The sequence below is a fragment of the Paramacrobiotus metropolitanus genome, unplaced genomic scaffold, assembly GCF_019649055.1.
Source record: "Paramacrobiotus metropolitanus isolate TYO unplaced genomic scaffold, Prichtersi_v1.0 Parri_scaffold0000201, whole genome shotgun sequence".
Taxonomy (NCBI): Eukaryota; Metazoa; Tardigrada; class Eutardigrada; order Parachela; family Macrobiotidae; genus Paramacrobiotus; species Paramacrobiotus metropolitanus.
In genome coordinates, this window is record NW_026570421.1 from 6,606 (window position 1) to 27,615 (window position 21,010).

General features: G+C 43.2%; 5 protein-coding genes and 1 long non-coding RNA gene across 7 annotated transcripts; 5 read left to right on the top strand and 1 right to left on the bottom strand.

Moving 5' to 3' along the window:
• The first annotated feature begins 1,214 nt into the window (after positions 1-1,214).
• On the top strand, positions 1,215-5,451 carry LOC129600881 (uncharacterized). 2 transcript variants are annotated; one of them, XR_008692159.1, is made up of 5 exons: positions 1,215-1,622; positions 2,856-3,433; positions 3,560-3,864; positions 4,117-4,433; positions 4,586-5,451. XR_008692159.1 is itself a non-coding variant. In XM_055499514.1 (5 exons), exons 4-5 carry the CDS (start codon positions 4,138-4,140, stop codon positions 5,052-5,054), a joined length of 765 nt encoding a protein of 254 aa, XP_055355489.1. In that variant the 5' UTR covers positions 1,217-1,622; positions 2,856-3,433; positions 3,560-3,864; positions 4,117-4,137; the 3' UTR covers positions 5,055-5,451. The 2 variants fall into 2 exon arrangements, 1 of the variants encoding a protein (XP_055355489.1); XM_055499514.1 differs by having other exon boundaries at positions 1,217-1,622.
• Positions 5,452-5,847: 396 nt separating this feature from the next.
• On the top strand, positions 5,848-7,426 carry LOC129600882 (uncharacterized). Its single transcript, XM_055499516.1, has 3 exons — positions 5,848-6,415; positions 6,553-6,744; positions 7,106-7,426. The coding sequence occupies exons 1-3, from the start codon at positions 5,974-5,976 to the stop codon at positions 7,363-7,365; spliced, it is 894 nt and encodes a 297-aa protein (XP_055355491.1). The 5' UTR covers positions 5,848-5,973; the 3' UTR covers positions 7,366-7,426.
• Positions 7,427-8,166: 740 nt separating this feature from the next.
• LOC129600885 (uncharacterized) lies at positions 8,167-9,521 on the top strand. The gene is made up of 3 exons (XR_008692160.1): positions 8,167-8,709; positions 8,984-9,184; positions 9,259-9,521. It is a non-coding gene; the product is annotated as an uncharacterized LOC129600885 (long non-coding RNA).
• A 1,812-nt stretch (positions 9,522-11,333) lies between these two features.
• On the bottom strand, positions 11,334-14,249 carry LOC129600880 (uncharacterized). Its single transcript, XM_055499513.1, has 3 exons — positions 12,151-14,249; positions 11,809-12,045; positions 11,334-11,684 (listed from the first exon to the last, which is right to left on the bottom strand). The coding sequence occupies exons 1-3, from the start codon at positions 14,101-14,103 to the stop codon at positions 11,502-11,504; spliced, it is 2,373 nt and encodes a 790-aa protein (XP_055355488.1). The 5' UTR covers positions 14,104-14,249; the 3' UTR covers positions 11,334-11,501.
• A 736-nt stretch (positions 14,250-14,985) lies between these two features.
• LOC129600886 (uncharacterized) lies at positions 14,986-16,348 on the top strand. Its single transcript, XM_055499521.1, has 2 exons — positions 14,986-15,134; positions 15,865-16,348. The coding sequence occupies exons 1-2, from the start codon at positions 15,032-15,034 to the stop codon at positions 16,335-16,337; spliced, it is 576 nt and encodes a 191-aa protein (XP_055355496.1). The 5' UTR covers positions 14,986-15,031; the 3' UTR covers positions 16,338-16,348.
• An 889-nt stretch (positions 16,349-17,237) lies between these two features.
• Positions 17,238-19,829, top strand: LOC129600875 (mu-type opioid receptor-like). Its single transcript, XM_055499508.1, has 3 exons — positions 17,238-17,835; positions 18,867-19,284; positions 19,503-19,829. Exons 1-3 carry the CDS (start codon positions 17,507-17,509, stop codon positions 19,827-19,829), a joined length of 1,074 nt encoding a protein of 357 aa, XP_055355483.1. The 5' UTR covers positions 17,238-17,506.
• The last annotated feature ends 1,181 nt before the right edge of the window (positions 19,830-21,010 follow it).

The window sequence follows — 21,010 nt, forward strand, 5'->3', positions numbered from 1 at the left end:
CGGGCGACAGAGCAAAGCCACAAGAGGTGTCTACCGCCTCGAGTGAGCGGTCTCTGACAATTCTCCAGTTATACGCTATAATACTATTGGATCCTTACATTTTATTTATTTTTTTCTATTTCCAAATATAACGCGGATCGTATGTATAGTACGAGTACTTTTGCAAAAGTAAAAAAGAACAGTTTTTAACTTTGCTTCGCGCTGGCACACCACCGATGCCTTTGCGGCTTAATTTGACACAAAAACAACGCTTAACAATTGTAAGATGCCAAACATAAAAAGACTGTGGCTTAAAAAAAGGCTGACGGCGTCAGTGTACGGACGGACATTTACGACTGGTATTATTTGCACTTGCAGCCTCCGGAGAATGGACGACGGGATATTGCAGTTTTATATTCGCTTATTGTTAATTTACTACTACACGTTACATTACGTCATGCACTTTAGGTTTCAGTCTGCATCCGTTGATCGTTAAAAATCAACAAAAAATTATTGTGCACAACTGCAAACATTTTACAAATCTAACTCTGGTAGTCGGCCTGAGGTGGACAAGTTATATGAATCAGAAGTACAGCCGGTGATCTTCTTAGTTAGCGCGCAATTTTCGCCCCACAACAACACAGAATCAAAGAAAGCCCTGCGAAACTCCGTGAAGCTACATGAAGCAAACTGTAGAGGCATTACCGGTGGTTTGTCGATGGATGCCATTTACTCGTGCACCGCGATTTACCCTGAAAATCGTTGTCATGAATTCGGTACCGTTCTCCTCCTAACAGCAATCACAAAACATGCGAAATCGATAGCGGTTTACCCGGCTAGCAAAGTACCGGTAGGCCGAGTCGGTAGCAATACGATTATGCTACAAGCCCGTTTTCAAACCTGTAGACCGCTGTAAGCGGGATATTTGAAAAACGTGGGCTTGAGCCATTCAAGGTGCTTCGGCACGTCACGGCGTATTGGTCATTAACGCCACTGCGGTGTGAGGGGTGTGTGAGAGAGACAAGTATGAGATAGACTGAGTGCCTCTACGACAGTGTAGAGTAGATAAAATCTAGCCTTTAACTGTGCGCTTATTATTCACTGCGTCGCGCTTACAGCGGTCTACAGGTTTGAAAACGGGCTTGTATATCTGTTCATTCCTGTGTCTTCTGTCGTACATGTGTGAAATGCAACCGGCAAATGCCAAACTACAGCGATAGAAGTGCTTACAAAAATTTACTACTGCTTGGATCGATGGCAGTGGCAGTGTCTTGATAGAACAACGCCACTATATGCTATATAACGAGCTAACTGGAGAAACCCGTCGCTACTCTAGATTAGACCCTGCAGTTCTCGGTTCTAATCGGTGGATTTATCTGTTTGTACTGCAATAAAACTTCTGGTTTTTAGGTTTCTACAACTGTTGCCACCATGGCGAGGTTCTACAGGACCATTCAGTGCCTCCTCAGTCGAAATCTCGACTGGGCCTACCAGGAAACCCTGATCGAAGCGTGCGTTGTCATCTTCTTTGCATTCCACTCCGGCCTGATTTTGGGTTTCCGGGCCTTCCCAGAAAAGCAGATCCTCACGGGAATGTGACTATGCTCAAGCCACTTAATATTACATCTCAGCAATCTGTCATTGTGAGTAATTTTTGTGCGTATATTTGACTCGATCTACCTTGGGCTCTTTCATGATTTTACTAAGAGAAACACCAATAATTTTTTATTCTGTAATTAATAGTATGCCGAGTTTCTGATTTCTTAGGAATTTCTTGGCTTGCAAATTAAAAAGCATATTCGTTATTATTTTTTTAAAACAAGTACCCCGCTACACAAAGTATAAAGAGCACCAACTGTAGTTATGTGGTCCTTTTGGAACTTTCTGATAAAAACTGGATTGTCCGACACAATAATTGACTATGTATGTTCGCTTTTAAAAATTTTTATGCCAACGTTGTGATAGGTCGTCCGTCACACTTGGCTGAGCGTGCCCAACCCATACTGTCCCATTTCCTCACGGGGACGGAAAAGGGACAATATATTAAAGGTTGACCGGCCTAACTACATAGCCATTTAGAAAACTTTACTTTTCTTGGTTCTTCAGTACAAAGCAGACTAACAAGCAATGCACTGTACCGTGAATGTATGTACAAGCCCATCCAACAATTCTTTGACCGCTGTAAGCGGGAATTTAAAGAAACGTGGGCTTGAGCCATTTAATGTGCTTCGACACGTCACGCCACATGGGTCTGCGTATTCTGCGTAAATAAGCACCAAATCTGCATGTGTTGCAGTTACTGTATCTGTGATATACAATGTAATATGTTTAGCATTATTTATTGCCATCATAATTTATATTAATTTTATGCTTTTGTAACAGTATTATCTTTGCTTTGCAATACAATATCGCGGTGGTACTTAATATCCATATTACTTTCAAATTACTGATTGCAACATGCCCGGGCTAAAGATGATTGATTCCACGTTGGTCTAATAATGGTCTATTAATTGTGGTCTAATATATTGGTTGAATATTTATAAATATATCTGCCACTACACTACGATGCGTATTTGCATTACTATGCGCGATTTATATGCGCTGCGCTTACAGCGGTCAAAGAATTGTTGGATGGGCTTGTAATACAGCTTCAATGTCGCATGATACACAGTAGCTCAAATTTTTTTATATTTTACTCACTTTAAGTGGCACAACCGACAATTTGCTAGCAATACGGTTTATGCAAAAAAATCGACGTAACTTTCCTGCAGTTCTTCAGTTTCCCTCCCAGAGTTTCGCGTCACAGCTGGACATAGGGTCTATCAGTCATGTGGTGCATTTACCTTGTTATACAATGCCTGGTACATTTTTCTCAGGCGCTAAACGAATCTTCCCCGGATCGGATCAATTCATCCGGAACGCCACTGTTCAACATTTCTCAGGAGCCGTTCCACCCGATAAGCACGAACTCCATGCAACCGGCACCAGCAACCCCACTGAATCGCCGTTCCGCTGCCTACACCGTTGGGCTGGCCACCATCTTGTTTGTTTCGCTGGCCAGTTCGCTCGTGGTCAACCGACACTGGCGCTACTCCATCGGCCAGCAACATCTGCGATACTGCCGCACGATCACGAAATTCTTCGGTTACCGTGATAATGCGGAGAATGTACTGGATTTCCTCAACGCCTCGTATCATCCGCTACGAACGGCGCTGAACGCGGTATTACTGGGGACTATGTGGCTAATATCCGTGATAGCAAGCTTAGTCGTTGCGGTGGCGCCTCTCATCGTCGCCGATTTCCTTTTGCCGGTGATCATGAGTATTCACGGTCACGAAAGCGAGTTCCCGTATCGCCTCCGCTTCTTCTGCGGTCTGTGCATTCATTCGACAGGCAGGATTTTGGGATTGTGGTCGTCTAAGACTTGTTTCTCGTACATTGCTAACGACATCCAGTAAGCGCTACCCAGCAAAGGGCCAGTACTGCTGATTGCAGATATGGTTTATTGGTTTTCGAGTCAATCAATGTAGATAATTAATTCCAGTAATCACAAATGGTATATCGTATACTATTGTTGTAGTCAACTTTTGGGTTGGAAAATCTTGATTGCCGAACGTAAGAAGCGTAGTTCCCTTGAAGTACCGTCATCGTTCCAAAAGAAACCCCGCATTCGGCATTTGCATGGACATACTATTTCGAAGATTCGCCGGGTGGCAGCGTTTTTTCTCTGTATTTCTGTTTCATGAAGGCGTGGCCAATATGCGCCAAGTTCCTCATTGTCAGACATTGGAGTAGCGGAACGAATTTGGAGAGCTTTGCCCATTCCTTTACTCTTACCGAGAAACCAGATGCCAAATCTGTCGGGATACTTTCGAAAGTCCAACGGTAAGACTAATCAAGTTTCTCGAGAGGTTTGAAAATTATTACGAAGCCTAAATCTCAAGCCTAAACGAGCCAAGATATCTACACTGACTTTAGAAATTTGTGTGCGCAAAGAACCCTGAAAAGCAAAGGACATAAACAGTTCTTAAAAACCCCAAACTTATAACAAACGCTGAGAAATCACTGTGAAAACTTTTGTACTTTAAAGTATTACAGCAATCAATATCATCCCAAGCGGTGACATTTATCTTTCAGGAGTACAAACCAGGCACCGCCATGCTGTCGTACTGGCCGTGCCGAGCATCGGAGAACCTGGCCGCCCAGCATGTGAACAGTTCTGATTCCCGGCTCTACTCCCTGCTGATAGCTACATACTCCGTTGGATGGCCGTTGGCCTGGAGCGGGGTGTTATTGATCCTTGCTTGCTTACCTCTGGTGGCGGTGGCATTCCAGCCCCCCGATTGCGGTGCTATGCCACTGGAGATGGGCCTCGATCACCTTGCAAAATTCTGCACTCGAGCGCTTGCGGCCGCCGTTCAGTCAGATACGAATCGGGAAGAAAACGAAGCAGAGTACGCCCTGTGCTTCCGCTAGCTTCGCTAAACAACAATAATCTCGTTGTGGTATTCACTAGGGTGGAGTTTTGTAGGCCTAAATTTATCTGCTATACAATAAATGTCTTCGTGAGAATGTAATCGTTTAGTGGGTGCGCTGATAATTATAGTGACCGTGCGAACGCCAGACCGACAAAAGAGTCCTCGAACCGGGCGTTCAACACCTTTTGGGATGGCCTCTGCCCGGAAGCCATTGAATGGATGGGGTGTCAGTTTAAGTCCCTGGATAAGCACCGTGCCAGCATGCCAGAAGAAACCTACATTTCCAAGGTGCTCGAAATATTTACGGGAACCCGCGCTATCAGCTGCGAATTGGAGTTTTGCGTATGCGCATCGTGGGCGCACTTGGTTCTGGCGCCGCTGATGGCCTTTGCTCCCTACTTGTGGTGCTCCGTTCTGCCGACGCCGTTGGTGGAACTGTTCCTGCCGGAGCGTCTTCAACTGCCCGGCTTACTGCTGCTGCTAACCGGTATCATAGTGTGGGCGTACGGAATATTTATTCGGTCGGTGCGGACGCGTTGTGCATGCGGGGAACATGCGTCACTGGAAAACCACGACGCGGCTAATGAAGAGGACTGACCTTTGACGTGCACCATCGGGGAACCGCTACACCGCCGGCAGTGGTTCAGAAAGTAACTGCTCCCTCTTAAGGAGAAACCAAATTATCTCTTTTCCCATTTTTTATCTCAAGATAATGATTTTGGTCTTTATTTTATTTTTATCTGCCATGGCACTGCGTCGAGATTGGCAATTTTGTCATCCATTTTCTAAGCCAAATGCAAAGATGGCTAATTTAAGCGGTCAGGTACTTTCCATCCGGTAATTAATTTCATAAGTAATACCTAGTTTGGCTGGCTTCATATTCTAACCTTTAACCAAACCGATGACGTGCTGGTTTGGTCGTCGTATGTCTTGATGTCCTTACAGTGCTTTTAAAGTACTGTAGCCGCTAGATGAAGTGGCTCCACAGAGTTGGTGTACGGGAAAATAGCACCTGCAAATGTGTGTACTGGATGTATTCACAAATGCACAGGCAATATACACATTTGCAAGTGCGAATTTCCCGTACACCAACTCTGTGGAGCCACTTCATCTAGCGGCTACAGTAATATGCACAGATTTTACACATGATTGTGACTGTAATAAGACAATAAGCTGATTTTCTGACTGCATACCAGCTGATACAGTACAAATACAGTCAAAACACCGACATACCGGATAGTTATGTACGAGTATAAATGACGACCGACGCGCCGCTTACATTGCAATACCGCTTTCGATTTGCATCATCTCGCAAACACATGTTTCAGATGAAGATTGCCAACTCCCTGAAGCAGTGAAAAATAGTCGTTGCATTTCACATAAACAACAGACGAAATTTCAACAGCATAACTTCACAGTTCAGCCAGCCTACCGCTCTAACGCGTGCAAACAGTGCCGCATACAGCAGTAATTAAGTGCTCCGCGTGCTGACAACAGCAGCGTTTAGAGATTTTGTATGACAAAAACAATGTCAACCCAACCACCCGCTTCCATCATGACTAACCGGGATGGAGTTGATGATAGGAATGTCGACCACAGTGTGGTGCAGTCGTCTCTTCCATTTCCTGTCGCTATTAAAGACAGCGATAAACCGACTACTGCGGGAAGCAATGCGATTTTACGTCATCTTATTCAAAAGTATGGATGTGTAGTATTCGACGTATTGTCTGGCAAGACACGGGAATTGTTTGGTGCAAAGGTCACGGGAAAAGAGAACACAGACCAGTTTAATGCCGATCCTGTCCCAACAACATGTGCAGCCCATCGACAGTTCCCATACCGAAAATCCGGTCTTAAAAAAGCCGTTTGGATCCGCATTGGGCTTATGATATACGCGGGATTGATATTGGTGCAGCTGGTTTTGGGTGCCTGGACCCTTGCAATGGTCGACAAACACTGTAAGGCACATAAAACGGACGTTTCTAAACATTTTGCAGTCATAATATACGGTGTAGCTTCGCTTCGGTTTTAGAACGCTATCCTAAAGCGGTGCACTTCCCTACTAGTACTATTGAATACGTCTTTGACATTCCAGGCAGGCCAGACGAGAACGGCTTCATAACCGTCGGAAACGTCACTATTGTGATGCCTCTGAATGGTGCTCCCGCTGCACCATGGGTCGGAAATGTGAGCATGGACGCGGCGGTGTACTACTGGGAATATCCGGTGGAGTCCGATCCGCCGGATATTTTACTCGTAAAACTCTGTTTTGGAGTTTCTTGCACAGGTGCGATGACTTCATATTGCTGTGAAAAAAAACGCTAAGATCTCAAAACAATGAACACCTAGTCGATTTTGCTGTCTTACTGTGCTCTGCGCTAACGAAATACCAGATTCAACAAATTCTGGAATACTAGTTACATCCTCTAAAGCATTATAAACACTTATGAAAAGTAAGTAATTTGGTTCTAATTAATTTTAGTTCGCAACGGCGTAACCGTGTAGTAGTGGTTGCAAGATCATGACCACGCTGTATGTTTGACTGTTTTCGGATTTTCGCTTTATTGTTTTTATAACATTTTATAACTGATAATATGTCAACCGGTTGTTTGCTTTGACGACGAAATGTACCCCTGCTGCTTTTACAGAGAACTGCACGCGGTCGCAAGTGACGGTAACAGGCAGAGTATCTCACGCGAAAGTTTATGCCATAGTAGGTGTAGTATTTGGAATACTTCAACTGGTGGGCCTGGTAACGATGTCGTGTCTCATGTTATGCAATTCTCGGGATTGCATGTTGGTTTGCCTTTTTGGTTGTCTTTTTTGGATTGTGGGTTTTTGTGGCAGTGCGTATTTATTTTTCATAATAATTATTTACGTGCATCCCTTTGTGCGCTTTGTCAGCTAACTTTTAGTGTTACTCTACGTATACACTGGGGTCACTGGCTACTGAATAACATCTTCATCAACATCAGAATTTATTGTTTCTACAAACCGATGGCACGCTCGTTCAGGTATGCAAGAACAACAACACTGCCGGTTTGAATAGTCTTTTGTATCGTTATCTGTTTTGTACACTGAACGATACATCCATGCGGATATTCCCTGTAAAACCAATCAGTCACCTGCAACCACACAGATTTGATGACCTTCGCGCTGTTCCCTTTGCGACACAGTAAGTCTAATGTATACTGTAAATACAGCACCGCATGCTAAAGTGTATCAACATTCTTCTGTCTTCACTCAGAAAGTAAAATAATAGCATTTACAGACAGATTACAGTATTAATTTGGATTCCTTATAATTTGGATTCCTTATTATGGCGCGTAGTAGTGTTGTATTGTACTTACTTCGGTTTCTTACATTTCCCTAACCAACACCAATTTTACTCGTTGGTGCGGTACTAGGTCACATGTTACACTAAAATCGTTGCGTTATTAAGGATTGGGTAAATTAATGTCAAGTACGTACTGCATCACAAAAAACAGAACATTGTCGGTTCGCATCGTTTGTTGCTTCCATGTGACTGTATAATTGTACACTATGCACCGTACAGAGCATCGGCATGAAAATTTGTCATAAACAGATTCAAACGCCTGTAGCCATAATTACCAATATGGCTGCCATATTACCACATCGATTCGGATTACTGACCGATTTTTTCATCGCCACACAAAACGTTCCATATCACTGCAATTGTAGTGCGTACTGCCAAGTACCGCATGCTGCCATGTACCATTTTTACCAACATACTCCTGTGTTTGACTAGAATTCGCAATAAAGCACTCAGCAACATTCATGAACATTTTATGGAGACAAAATGGCGACACCTACTCCCACCACGAAACTGACTGTCAGCGGGCGCATAAGTGATACAGATAGCAATGTCGATACCAGTGCGGAACAGCCGTCTCATACGTTTCCTGTTGCCAAAAATTCCTGCGGCACACGGGTTGCAGGGGAGGGCATTAACTTGTACCAACTTGCCAAGGATTATGGCTGTACGCTTTTTAACGTGATGACTTGGAAGACATAGGAATTTTTCGGTATGAAATCAAGCAAAGTTGGTAGCAACAATCCGCAAAATCATGACACCATCCACACAGCTCCCACAGCCTATCAGCGTTCGGCAGGCGGAAAATCAGTTTCGGAAAAATTATCTGTTTAAGTACTTGCTTGTTGGTATATCCTGGGTTAATCTTTGCACAGCTGATACTGGGCGCTTGGACCATTGCCGCAATCGATCGAACTTGTAAGTAGTTACGTACGTCAAATGCTCATGATCATATAGCCGAATATTCCGTACTCGAAGTTTTTACCTCCGGTTAAAATGGCATTTGGAATATTATGGAGATTTAGTATTCGCAATTTCGCATACTTTGACGTTTCTCTATAATATCTGGACAAAAATGCTCTAGCATACTGTACCGGTAATATTCTGCCAAACGCAGCGGTAATTAATGGTAATTATTCAGGCGTACTGAGAGATAACAGAAGCAGTTCCAGAGATGCTTTGAATGTTCCAGGCAAACCTAATACCAACGGCTATATAACCTACCGGAATGCCACGATTCTTATGCCTCCCAATTATGATTATTATTTTGTACGGTGGGTGGGTGATGCAACAACTGATACAACAATATACTTTTGGGAACTTGCCTACACAACCAATCCGCAGGACATTTTACTCTTAAAACTGTGCTACAAACTGTACTGCTCAGAAACAGGTATTATCTGCATTTCGTACCACGATCAACTAATCAACCGATTTTGCAATGCAGAAGCTTTTAAAATTTTGCAGATTTCCATTCGTGCATGCGTTAGGAAGTGAAGATATCGAGCCGAGTATCTGCGGTGAGAAAAATGGCCGGTCTAGCTGTAGCATTTGCCGTTGTTCAGCTGGTGGGTCTTATACAGATAGCAACGTGCATAAGCGGTTGTTCGAATGTACGAGCATCCGGTAGCGAATCTTATCTGGCGTGTTTCACTGGGTTGTGTCTCTGGGTTGTTGGAGTCGCAGTAAGTCTAGTATCGTTTCTGTGGTTAATTATTGCCGTGCATGATTGCATCCGTATGCATCCTTTGTCATTGGAGGATAGTAGAGTTGTACTGCGGATAATAAAATCTCAGTGACGCTTTACATGCTTACCTTCCGCTGGCCTCTCTGTTTAAGAAATGGATGAGCGGGCGTTGCAGCCAATAAACTACTCGGTATTAATCGTAAGGAACTGAAAAGAGGTCTTTGTAATAATTCATTTAATTTCCGATCAAATGAAACAATTTTCAACTAACGACTGCTTAGCAATTCCTAACCGTTCCGTTCCAGACCGACCGCAGCCAGATTTACTTGGGAAGCGAAGAGCAATTGTCGGCGCTGCACTTGAGACTGTTGCTCGATGCCGGCAGGGTACTTTGAAGCCTTTAGCATCTTCTCGTATTGCTTCGCCGTATTATTCAAATTTCCTGGCTACCGAACAAAAAAACTGTCCAGGATCTAGAAAATGTTATGTGAAAATTGAGAAGGTTACATTTCGAATACTACACCGCTGTTGTTTCAAAAGGCTACACGATTGTGTGAATATGCAACCGGATGACTGCATGGTCACCCACCATAAAAGAAAAATTTCCCTCCCACCGCGGATAAGCAGAAGATCGATCAAGGCATAATTTTGTCGCGAGTTCAGAAAACGACAAACATGCATTCATTAAAGTGCAATTAATGGATTTCCTAATTTGTATCATCCAAGACCTTCACTATGTTATGACGTTAAAACTGCACGCAAGCAAAACTGGAATACTTATTTTGGAACGACGATTTTCAATAAAAGTGCTATTCACACACGCTGTAAGACTATAACCGATAACTAGCACTGCCTTTAACAAGTCTTTGAACGGTTTAATGGTTACGTATACGACTGCGCGTAAAGATATCTAGTATCTCGTAAAGCTATGCAATGTAAAGGTAAAATTTTGCAGCAGTACTTAACTGCAATAGGGCAGTTGTTAATCTTCTGGGTCTCCGGTACAGTTATAACGGTATGTGGAAGACTGCTGAGGAAGCTGCTGACCGGAAATGCAACGCCGTTGCGTGAATGCGAATGTGTTGGACACCTCAGATTGCTCCAGCCGCACAGAAAACCACTCCCTCTTGATTCCTTACAACTTGCCAGCAAAAACTATTAAAGACGAAACAGTACAAAATAGAACGAAACAGTATAAATGCGTGCGGGAGAACAAAATCAGCTATGCTCTTGCGTAAAAACTGAGGAAATACGCAGCACAGACACCTGGATGAGTGATACGGAAGCTGCCTAAACGGCGGTATTTGTACGAGTAATTTCATTGTATTTCAGTCTGATATACGGCAATATCTGGATTTACGTTTTGTTGTTTTATTGTCTGCAAATTAAACTGTTTTCTCACGCGCTCCGGGACGTCACCTCTTAATTTTGTCGATATAATACCACGTACAAGCTTTTTTTAGATTGTTGTATTACCCGTATTTTCATGCTCCATGTTGTGTTACTAACTGGACATGCGTATGCGTGATGACTTCTGATCCTCTCTAATAGTACAAAGTAGATACCCTATACAGTACTTTATTTATCCTCGTTTTGTATAGCAGCCCACATTTGTCTTAAATTCGTTCTTTTCTTTCTGCACTTGTCTTCTAATATTCGCTCTTTGTGCACCATTACTAATACTGAAAATTTATCTGTAAAACATTCCCAGTGTGACCTTTGATCGCTCTGATTCAGAAGTTCCGTAACATCATTACAGTACAAATGTGTTTGTACTTTGTAAAGTACATATACGTATATTAGTCTGTTCGTTCTTTTGAAAACCATGATATATTCGTGATCAAATATTATTTTATCTCGGGTCGAATAGCAAAAACGAGTCTGCACAAGGCACGGAGTCAAATACAGCGCTGCACAGTCTGTATTTCGAATCATACTAACTGCATCCCTGCACAGGTCAATTGGTCAACACTTGGCAAAGTTCAAGCTTTTATCAGATGTTCACCGTATTTTTACAATATTTTCATGACAACTGTGCTTCTAGAACTCGACGGCCGATTTCCTGAAAGCGTTCCCTGAGCCTCACTTTCTTCCCTTTCTGCGCTAGACCCAGCAACAACAAAACATCGGGTTCTTGCGGTGACAAGCGTAGGATTTGTAGAAAATCCTGCTCCGCCTCACGATACAGGGTCAGTCCAAGGCACGCCTGTAACACAGAGAAATGAGAAGCTTGGGTACCTAGTTCTCAAAAAATCTTCTAAGGGGAATTATTATTTGACCCTAACGAGAGCAGAAATTTTGTACATTAAAACAGCAAACTTGAGACGTACCGCGCCTCTTTTAAACAAGGCTGTGACATTATCCGGATCGATACCAAGTGCCTTGGTAGCCGACTGCTTAGCTGCGGCTAAGTCATACCGTTCCAGATGAACCGCAGCCAGATTCACGTGGGATGCAGCGAGCAACTGCCGGCGCTGCACTTCCGCTTGTTCTTCGATACCCGTGTAGTACTTCAGTAACTTCTGCATCTTCTCGTATTGCTCCACTGCATTATCCAAATTTCCTTGCTAACAAAAAAAGAAGATTGCACAAAATCTGCGCGAAAGCACCTCGAGTTTGCAATTGTTGTTAGGAAAAATGTGGAGCCGGTGTATATCTCTTTGATCACATACCATAAAACAGGCATTTCCTTTTTCTTTGGCTCGCAACGCTCTTTGCAGTGAGTTGTCGATATTTTCGCGACCCATTTTCTGAAAAATCAGCCGACGCAAGCTGTGCCGCTGTGATGGCGCTGCCGATAGCGATTTTTTTAAAGCTGGAGTACTTGTCGGGTGAAAAGATGCAGCGCTCTCCTCGAATCTCTTGGATGCATGTCTACGTCTTACCTCTCCTAAAACATCCTCCTTTTCGGCAAATTCGATTATGTGCCGGCTGTCAATGATTGTTGAGTGGATAACGATTTTCGATGCAACCGGCGAAGACGGCGGTAACGATGGCTTCTGACCCTTTTCGTCTGAAAAATGGGGCGTGGAAAAAGATCTAGGATTGACTGCTTCGTGAACGGCTTTATTCTCATTTATTGCAACAGAATTGTTATGGACTAACGGTGAAGGTACTTCGGCCATCGAATTCTCTACAACTGGAATCGAAGGCTCCTTTGATGCTACCGCCGTACTCCTCTGCTCAGGTAGCGAAAAAGGGCGTTGCTTAGCGTTCAGGTCAGTGCTGTCGGTACGCTGCAAACCGGAATTTACACACAAGTTGTCTTCTGTTAGCGCCTTTCTCATTCCAGACAATTCCTGCTTTCGACGCGTGCCGGTCGAGCTTTCACTGGACATTCGCTTAAATCGGCTCACCATCGGAACGTCACTGTCCGCATTCTCTGACAAAACATCCACGCCGATGGGCCACAGTATTAAATGACCCGACGTATTCTGGATCACCACCGGCCATGTTGCGTTCAGATCCTGATCGAACCGGCAACAATAACCAAATTTCCCGTGTGACCGTTGTGGATACGCAGTCAGGGTAACGACACTCTGAAACCCATGTGACTGCAGTAAGTCCTTAAAAGACGACTGTTCCAAATTCTCCAATCCGGTTTCTGCGATGAGCTGTGGAATATCAGTTCCTTGAAGAGTTTCATATAACCTGCGATCCAAATAAGCAATTTCCTCCTCGCGAATCCAGAAAACCGTCACCGTTCTCCCATTTGAACGTAATCGTGATTTTCCCTTTACGACCATCACGCCAAAGAGTTTTCCGCTACAGACCACTTCCGAGCTGGGGAAATCGTTTGATGCCATTGACCTCTGGAAAAACAGGTCCTCCGCGAAACTCTCCGAATGCGTCACGCTGGTGTGGTTTGGTGGACCGTCATCCGTAATGACCACCGCCCAGACGAACCACGGATACTGTTTCTTCAGCTTTGATGTTAATGTATGTGCGTAAAACTCGTTGCCAATGCCCGGTCCCCGTTCGATATCTTTCATAAAATCCATCACGTATTTCTGCAGCTCGGATTCCGTGTCGCCTGTGTCGGTTGGTTGTGGTTCGAAAATCTTCGCTCGTGACTGGATCTTTGCCAAAGCTAAAGCGTCGGCTATTTCCAAGATTTGGTCAGCTGCGATTCCTAATTTTCTCTGGTCAAAGGCAGGAGCATCTGATGGTTCTCCAAGAATGTCGCAAGCATACATACAGATAAAAACGTTCAGCGGTTGGAGGAGAATATAATCGCACCACTGCTCAAACAGAGGGTATTCGCAACTGTTAATTACGCGTGCGAGACAGTCCATGACATCTTCATAAGTCGCCATGAGGAGTGCCAAGGGATTAACTGAGCGGCACAGTTCGATGAATACGGATCGGTCCGATGCTTGCGATTTCGTTGCGTCTTCCAGTTCTTCGCATAACCAGAGAATATCGCCATTTAGTTTTTTGTATAATAAACGGGCAGTAAATTTATTGGTTAAGGCGGAATCCAGTTTGTTGATTTGCTCGTTAATGAGCAAAGGCAGTTTTAAAATTTCCACATCGGTTGTGTATACTAATATCGATCTGGACTGCTTTGAAAGCCCTGTGGATGCTTGATCCAATATATTGCACACTAACTTAAATTCTTCCATGATTTTGGGACTTCCTATAACCTAAAAACCATTAACAAACCGAGATGCATTGCTGCAGCTATTAAATTGTTTACATACTTAGAAATCAAAAAGCCATAGTGTTGTTCGTGAACCAGTCATTAATTTCGGCTCTTCCATTTAGCATCATGTTTATTGCGCTCAATACGACAATGCTGCACGTTCAGATGCACACCGGCCGTTTTGGCTGCCAGCATAATTACGCGTCTGTCATGCTCAAAATACTGTCCGATCGTTAAATGTACCATACATGAGAAGAACGAGTTTTCAGTTAAAAGAAACGTGAAAATTAATCGAAGCTGACGGTAGCGATCTCACAATTAGGCTGTTCATGAACATGTCGCGTTTCCGATCGACACGTTCATCTCACCGCATCGACCGCGGTAAAAATAAAATCCACAAATGCCGCGCAGCAATGTAATACAATAGATGCCGCAGCGTTGCAGTACAAAATTCGTACAAGCATTTTGACAGTAAGCGATGGTAATTTGTTCGCCGGTAATGAAAGTTTAAAGCGCTAATAAAATTCTGATATGTTGTAATGTGTCGTGAATTGCATTTACCGGCATTTACTTAGTGCTATGTTAATCCACATTGACAATATGTTAACGAGGCCGAACGACGCCCGCGGCGGTAGACATCTGCAGACTGCAGCATCGACTGCAAGACTAACGGTCGCGGTGGGCTTTTTTATGTGTTTTTGATGCACCGCATTCTGTATAATTATCACGCTCGCCAGTACCTAAACAGTACACATGAACCGTTATTGTTGTTAGACGATGTATCCAAAAGCATACAGATACTTACAGTACTGTATATGCAATTACGCATAGTGTGCAATGTGCACAACATCGGCTTGTGATTTTCTGAAAACTTTTTTTACTACAGAGTACGAACACATTAATTTTCCATGCCTACCGAGCAGATTCCAGTGAGTAATCTGCGAGCAATATTGTGCTTGGGTGTTCTGCAGACCGTCTCTGGAATGTTTGCCATCGCCTATGCTATTATTGGTAAAACTCAGTGCGAGTACTTAGTGAATTTACATTTCCACCAGCGTCAAACTCTGTAGAGTTACTTACTTTTTGTGTCTGTTTCTTATTTCCTGTTTGCTTACAGTTTAGTTCTTCCCCAAATATAAATAATCTACAATGTATTGAAAATATAATAAAATCGAAAACCTTATTTATTATTTTTTGTACTTAAATCTATCAATTGAATCATTGCATTTGGACTTTTCTATTACATTAATTTTGTTTGTATCTCGAGCATTTATCCCTGCAATGCGAGCGATTGCACCGATGTCAGCAGTACTAATAAATACTAGAAATTATCTTATCGCTGATTTAAATTAAATAATAAGATGGGAAAAAAATTACTTTGAAGATGCTGTGCAACGTTTGTGTTACGTTTTTCAACATATATCAGTCTAGGTGTCGCTGTGCAGCAGTTAGCCGTTGTACTACAATTGACAACCATTAAAACACTAGCTACCGTAGCTTGATCTGACAGTCTTTTTAAAATGCCGAATATACAGAGTATATGTGCAAAGTATGTATTTCCAATCCGACTCATTGATGCTCCGGCGGCCGGCTTAACGTTATTACAACATTAATTTAGTTTTTTTTAGAAAAATCTGAAGAAGTAAAAAGTATCTAATACCTATGTAGAATAAAATTTTAAAAGTTAATAGAAGCCGGTTAGCTGCAGCCTGCAGTTATGTAACCCTTCTTTCCATTACAGTATTGTCCTCGGTTTCACCCTCGGATGAAATTTCTAAACCGGTCCTGTACGGATCCCAGCTGACCATGGGCATTCTCTTCGTAATCGCCGGAACGTTCGGCGTGGTCACTGGACGCAAAGATATCGATGCCCCACCGCTACGCACACACGGTAACCAGCTGTCCGTCATCCTGCTGCTGAGCATCGTCGGATTGCTATCGTCCATCGCCCTGGTCATCGCTGCGCTCAGCGTTCCCGTGTTCGTTGACGGTATAACCTTCACCGTGTTTTCCATTGCGGCGCTGGTACATCTCGGACAGATTGTGGCCAGCAGTATTACACTACGAAATTTACGGCGAAAGAATGAAAATGCGGTGCCGGTTGCACAGCCGCTGCTAATGTCCAGGAACGGTCTGGTTGCAAGTGCACCGTTAATAAATAAATCGGAAGATCTGCAGCATTTTCAGCTAACGCTACCTAACACCTTACTATAATTTTTGTAATAATTGGCGTGTATTTGTTGTTAATTGTTGTGTTTGATGAGTATTGACATCATCTTATAATGTATCCATCAGCTATGAAGATACTATATTGTAATCGCGGCGTTGCATCGGTTTCTCAGAGCAATCGTGGCATTTCCATATTGTTTGATATTATTCCCTAATAGCATAGAATCATAATATCATAATGTGTGGTCACGCGTTGCACTGCACTGAACTGACACACGCTATCTTACATAACAAATGACTAAGAAATTATTTCCCGCATAATTATCATAGTCGTATCATTTCGCGAAACCTTTTAACTTGTGCTGTTGTTGTGCATCACGCACAATTAACTAGAAAGACAGTCGACGGATGCACAGTATTCATGAAGTGTGCAAACTTTATCATTTCCGCTTATTTTAATTTCTTCGATGACGGAAGGAACCCCCCTCTGCAAACTGAATATGGATTGGCACCTGACGGTGTACATCCGGTCAAACGATAGCTAATTCCCGCAGCATCACAAAAACACCGGTAGTTATGCCAATCTTGACGTGGAAGATTATGTAAGTATTGGCACATGTACCGGGTGTTTATGGCCACATCTACATAAACTACCACATTTTCCTGTTAAACATTGGGTAATCTAATCACACTGTGGATCCCGATGGCAGGCGGATGTGCTAATCGGCTGGGAAGCACTCGACCTATCCCGCACGCGCGCTGATTGCCGCAACACCTACAAGTGCCGGTTACATAAACATCCTATTAACCGTGGTATATGTATGCGCAGCACCGTCATAAACACTGTGCATTAGCGCCGCCTGAGTGGAGGTATCTTGTTCATTCATGAAAAAACGCCAGCGGATCCTGATTGCCATAACACGCACCTATCGTGATCAACGGAGTTTATATCAAATCCCGCCAAACCGAGATCAAAGAGGAAATCCTATTTTAGGCGCTAACCAGTTACATAAGACACTCATTTCAGGTTAATAGTGAGAGATCAACGCATCGCTGCAAAAACACTGCACTCCGCAACAACACAAAGGAGACCAACAGCGTGGCATCCATATTGCGATTACGGCGTCATCGTATACGTTTAAACTAAGGATTTCTGATGCTTCGCGAATTTTAATCTGTAGGAAATTATTAGTATCGAAAAATAATCCAGGATTATGTTAATGATTAATCCAGGCAATCCTGTAATTTTTGCCACTGATGCCTTTAATTCCACGCTTGCGTTTAATACCTGCGTGCCTTCGTCTGCAAACGCGAGCAATAACAGATATGATGCGGTTAATCATCATTGGAGCTTTCCGTCCATTGGCCAGCTGGTCTTTACTGTCCTCACGCTGCTGACCAACCTCTTTGTGTTGCATCTCTTCATCCGCTATCCGCATCTGCGCACGCCGTTCACCGTTTATTTGATCAATCTGCTCTTGGCGAATCTGGTGCATTGTCTGGCCAATCCACTGCGTATCGTGGACGTCTTGGCCATACCCTGGTAGAATGACAAAATCCGCAGTATTTGTTTTTGTTTTGGGATAATCTAAGGTGTCTGTAACCGTCGACCAAGACGTCCGGCAGACGTTTTGGTCGTCCGGAAGTTTTGGTCGGTTACAAGTGTCCCTTTTAAAAAACCCCTCAAGCTAGACATCTTATTTGCTAACATACAGTATATAAGAATTGTAAAATGCAAAGCTAAACATACTAATTGTTGAAATACTGTATATATGTACAACACATAAATGTAAACTGTAGATGCTCACGAACGTAAATGTAAACGGTAAAAACGCTTACAGAATGTAAATTGTAAATGTTTGTACATACATGTAAACTGTAAATGCTCACGTAATTGTAAACTATAAAAACGCTTACAGAATGTAAAACTGTAAATGCTCACGTAATTGTAAACTATAAAAACGCTTACAGAATGTAAAACTGTAAATGCTCAAAGATATTTTTATGTAAGGTACTGTGCACTCACGCACGCATACGTAATACGGAGTCCGATGCATTCGCGATTTAAATCAACCTTTTTTAATTCAGACTGGCAGTAGAAAAGTCACCAGTTTTCTATAAAAGAAAAGATTACGATTGTACACCTCATACCGTACTTTACAAATGTCCTTCAAGTTTCAACTGCTTCTAGTGCAGACAGTGCAGTTACCATAAAAAAAATTTATCAAATTTAGCAGCTAATGCAATTCAGATAAAGGCTCATGCGATAAAAGTATACTGGTAGAATTCGAGCAACTGCTCTGTTTTGATCAGTAAGTACCTGGTTAATGTTAGCATATTACTAATATATTCATTCGCTGGTTTTCGCGGTTGTTCAGCAGCTTATCATTATGATGACATTATCATTCAACTGGATGCAACCCATGCATGTATTGTACGCACGTACAATACGCCATATGCAACTGTATTGATTGATTATTACTATATGTACCGGTGCATGCACGGCATTCGTTTAGTTGTATAAAAAAGGTCAAGGTCACTTGGCACCATACATAGTAGCGCGCTTTATTGTAGGTACGCACAATCAGCATGGTGCTACGTGCAGATGTACAGCGACTGGGTCTCCACCGCTGTCACCCTACACGCCCACTTCCTTGTCACGGTCAACCGCATCTGGGCGCTGTTCGCGCCGGTCTCCTATAAGAACCACCACTCCAAGCGTTTTGCTAAACTGACCTGCTTATTCCAGTGGATCTACGCGCACCTTCTCCCGGGTCCGCTGCTCATCCTCGACGGGCTCTTTTACCACCGCACATTGGAAGCCAGTCTGGGCTGCGTCCCGCACATTATGGGGACCCAACTGGTCTACGCTCAGGTCTTGGAGGTGCTGGTGTACGTCCTCCCGGTCATCGTCATCGTGGTGTGCTATCCGTTCCTCTGTTGGAAACGCAATAAGTACCGGGTACGCCAGCTGCAGTTGGCGGTCAACCAGGTATCACAGACAATACCGAAGCATAAGACGTTAAATATTTCACTGTAAAGCGTAATGCTACGTAAGGGCTTCCAGCTCAAACAGCAGCAGAAGCCGTAACCGCATGCGGTCGGAATTAAGACGCGGAAACCGAAAGTCGTGCTCATTTTTTTGCTCCGAAAACCTGGAACGTTTGCTGAGTACCGCTTTTCCCTTGATTGCGACTAGTTTCTTTGCAGGTACCGATGAGTGATATGAAGAAGGTGCTGGAGAATACGTACAATTCGATGCTGACGGGGAATTCGCTAGTGGCGCCCTGTAAGGCCGAGCGCGACCACTCCTACGGGTTTGCCGTGCTGACCGCCATGACGGTTAGTATTGTGGTATGCTGGACTCCGTCCAAGGTCTACGGGATGATACAGACATTCGGGCATGTGGAACTGACGGGGTTGAGTCACGTGGGCGATGTTCTGTATGCGCTGCAGGCCATCCTGGATCCGCTGCTGTTTGCCTGCTCACTGCGGATGCTGCGTCGTGCCGCAGTGGACAGCTTACGCTGTAAATAAGATTCTGCTGGTGATTTCTGTATAGTGTAATGTTTCGGTGGTTGTATTCCGCTTTGGTAAAAAATGCGAGAAGAAATTAGTGCAAAATGCACTATAGGGTGTGAGTCGTGTGATCGAATGATGATGGGTCGAGTACAAAATACAACTGCACAAACTATGTACAGGACAGTACGAGTACGTACATACTTGCATGGTATTAATAAAATATTAATTTAATGGAAGGTTTGGTACAATCATACCATACAACAACTGCCTGAAGTGATCGGTACAAAGTTCGGCTAGTAAACAGTACAAAAAAACCACATATAATAGTGATAACTGATAAGTGATAAGTAAATAATTATACGCTTGCAGAATCTAGAGAACAGTAGGCAGAACATTGCGGAACCCTTTTCGCGGACATATGATCACGTGTACATTCTGCAACAAATTTTCAGAAAATAAAGCGCAAACTGGCTAACGTGAAACGAAACGTTCGTATATTATGGAAAATGAATGTTCATATATTCATGCGTACATTATAGAATTATTCTAATAATCTCATTATCGTGTTATTTACAAATTACACGAACGGTGCTCAATTTATAAGGTACAAATATTGAAGAATATCGTAGTTTGCTAATTGCTGGCTGGTTGCCTACCATCAATTGATTCAATGAGAATTCCACAACAATTTAATGAGAGCTGCATGTTTGAAGTAAATTTGCCGTTTGGATTGTCCGGACTGAAGTTGTACGCAGTTGTTTTAATTCAGATGCTGTAGTGCTTGCTTTGTTATTCTCAACTAATTCTCGGGATAAACCGTTATGTAGCTGTAGCATTCAGTTTTTATCGGCGATCCTGAGTGAAACAAAGGTTTTACACTGTTAATCTTGGATATTTTTGTTGTATTGCTGATTCGTTATTCATTGAAAAAATTAGAAATTTGTCCTGATAACTGCGTTAGCATTTTCGTGCCGTGTGAATGAGTCTCAGATGGTGCAGTATCAAATCTGCAGTTTCGTCTGCTGGAAGTCTGGGAAAAGAACTGTCTGGATCTCTTTCCGATAGAAAAGGTCGTCTGCCTAAAACCCAGCGCACTCTGTGGGAATTCAACGACGTCGATAATACCTTTCGTCATCGGGCCCATCGTGGACCGGTCCCGGTCCAGACCAGTGACCTTTGCCAAAGTTAAACGCGAA

What these genes read in the sequence shown, in the direction of transcription:
- LOC129600881 (XM_055499514.1), top strand. Translation starts at nt 4,138, where the DNA reads ATGCTGTCGTACTGGCCGTGCCGAGCATCGGAGAACCTGGCCGCCCAG. An exon ending in CGGGAAGAAAACGAAGCAGA is followed by an intron (nt 4,434 to 4,585) that starts GTACGCCCTGTG and finishes TGATAATTATAG; the next exon opens with TGACCGTGCGAACGCCAGAC.
- LOC129600882 (XM_055499516.1), top strand. Translation starts at nt 5,974, where the DNA reads ATGACAAAAACAATGTCAACCCAACCACCCGCTTCCATCATGACTAAC. An exon ending in TGCAATGGTCGACAAACACT is followed by an intron (nt 6,416 to 6,552) that starts GTAAGGCACATA and finishes TTGACATTCCAG; the next exon opens with GCAGGCCAGACGAGAACGGC. An exon ending in TTTTGGAGTTTCTTGCACAG is followed by an intron (nt 6,745 to 7,105) that starts GTGCGATGACTT and finishes CTGCTTTTACAG; the next exon opens with AGAACTGCACGCGGTCGCAA.
- LOC129600880 (XM_055499513.1), bottom strand. Translation starts at nt 14,103, where the DNA reads ATGGAAGAATTTAAGTTAGTGTGCAATATATTGGATCAAGCATCCACA. An exon ending in AAGGAAATGCCTGTTTTATG is followed by an intron (nt 12,046 to 12,150) that starts GTATGTGATCAA and finishes TTTTTTTGTTAG; the next exon opens with CAAGGAAATTTGGATAATGC. An exon ending in CCTTGTTTAAAAGAGGCGCG is followed by an intron (nt 11,685 to 11,808) that starts GTACGTCTCAAG and finishes TCTGTGTTACAG; the next exon opens with GCGTGCCTTGGACTGACCCT.
- LOC129600886 (XM_055499521.1), top strand. Translation starts at nt 15,032, where the DNA reads ATGCCTACCGAGCAGATTCCAGTGAGTAATCTGCGAGCAATATTGTGC. An exon ending in CATCGCCTATGCTATTATTG is followed by an intron (nt 15,135 to 15,864) that starts GTAAAACTCAGT and finishes TTTCCATTACAG; the next exon opens with TATTGTCCTCGGTTTCACCC.
- LOC129600875 (XM_055499508.1), top strand. Translation starts at nt 17,507, where the DNA reads ATGTTAATGATTAATCCAGGCAATCCTGTAATTTTTGCCACTGATGCC. An exon ending in GACGTCTTGGCCATACCCTG is followed by an intron (nt 17,836 to 18,866) that starts GTAGAATGACAA and finishes GCTTTATTGTAG; the next exon opens with GTACGCACAATCAGCATGGT. An exon ending in TGCAGTTGGCGGTCAACCAG is followed by an intron (nt 19,285 to 19,502) that starts GTATCACAGACA and finishes GTTTCTTTGCAG; the next exon opens with GTACCGATGAGTGATATGAA.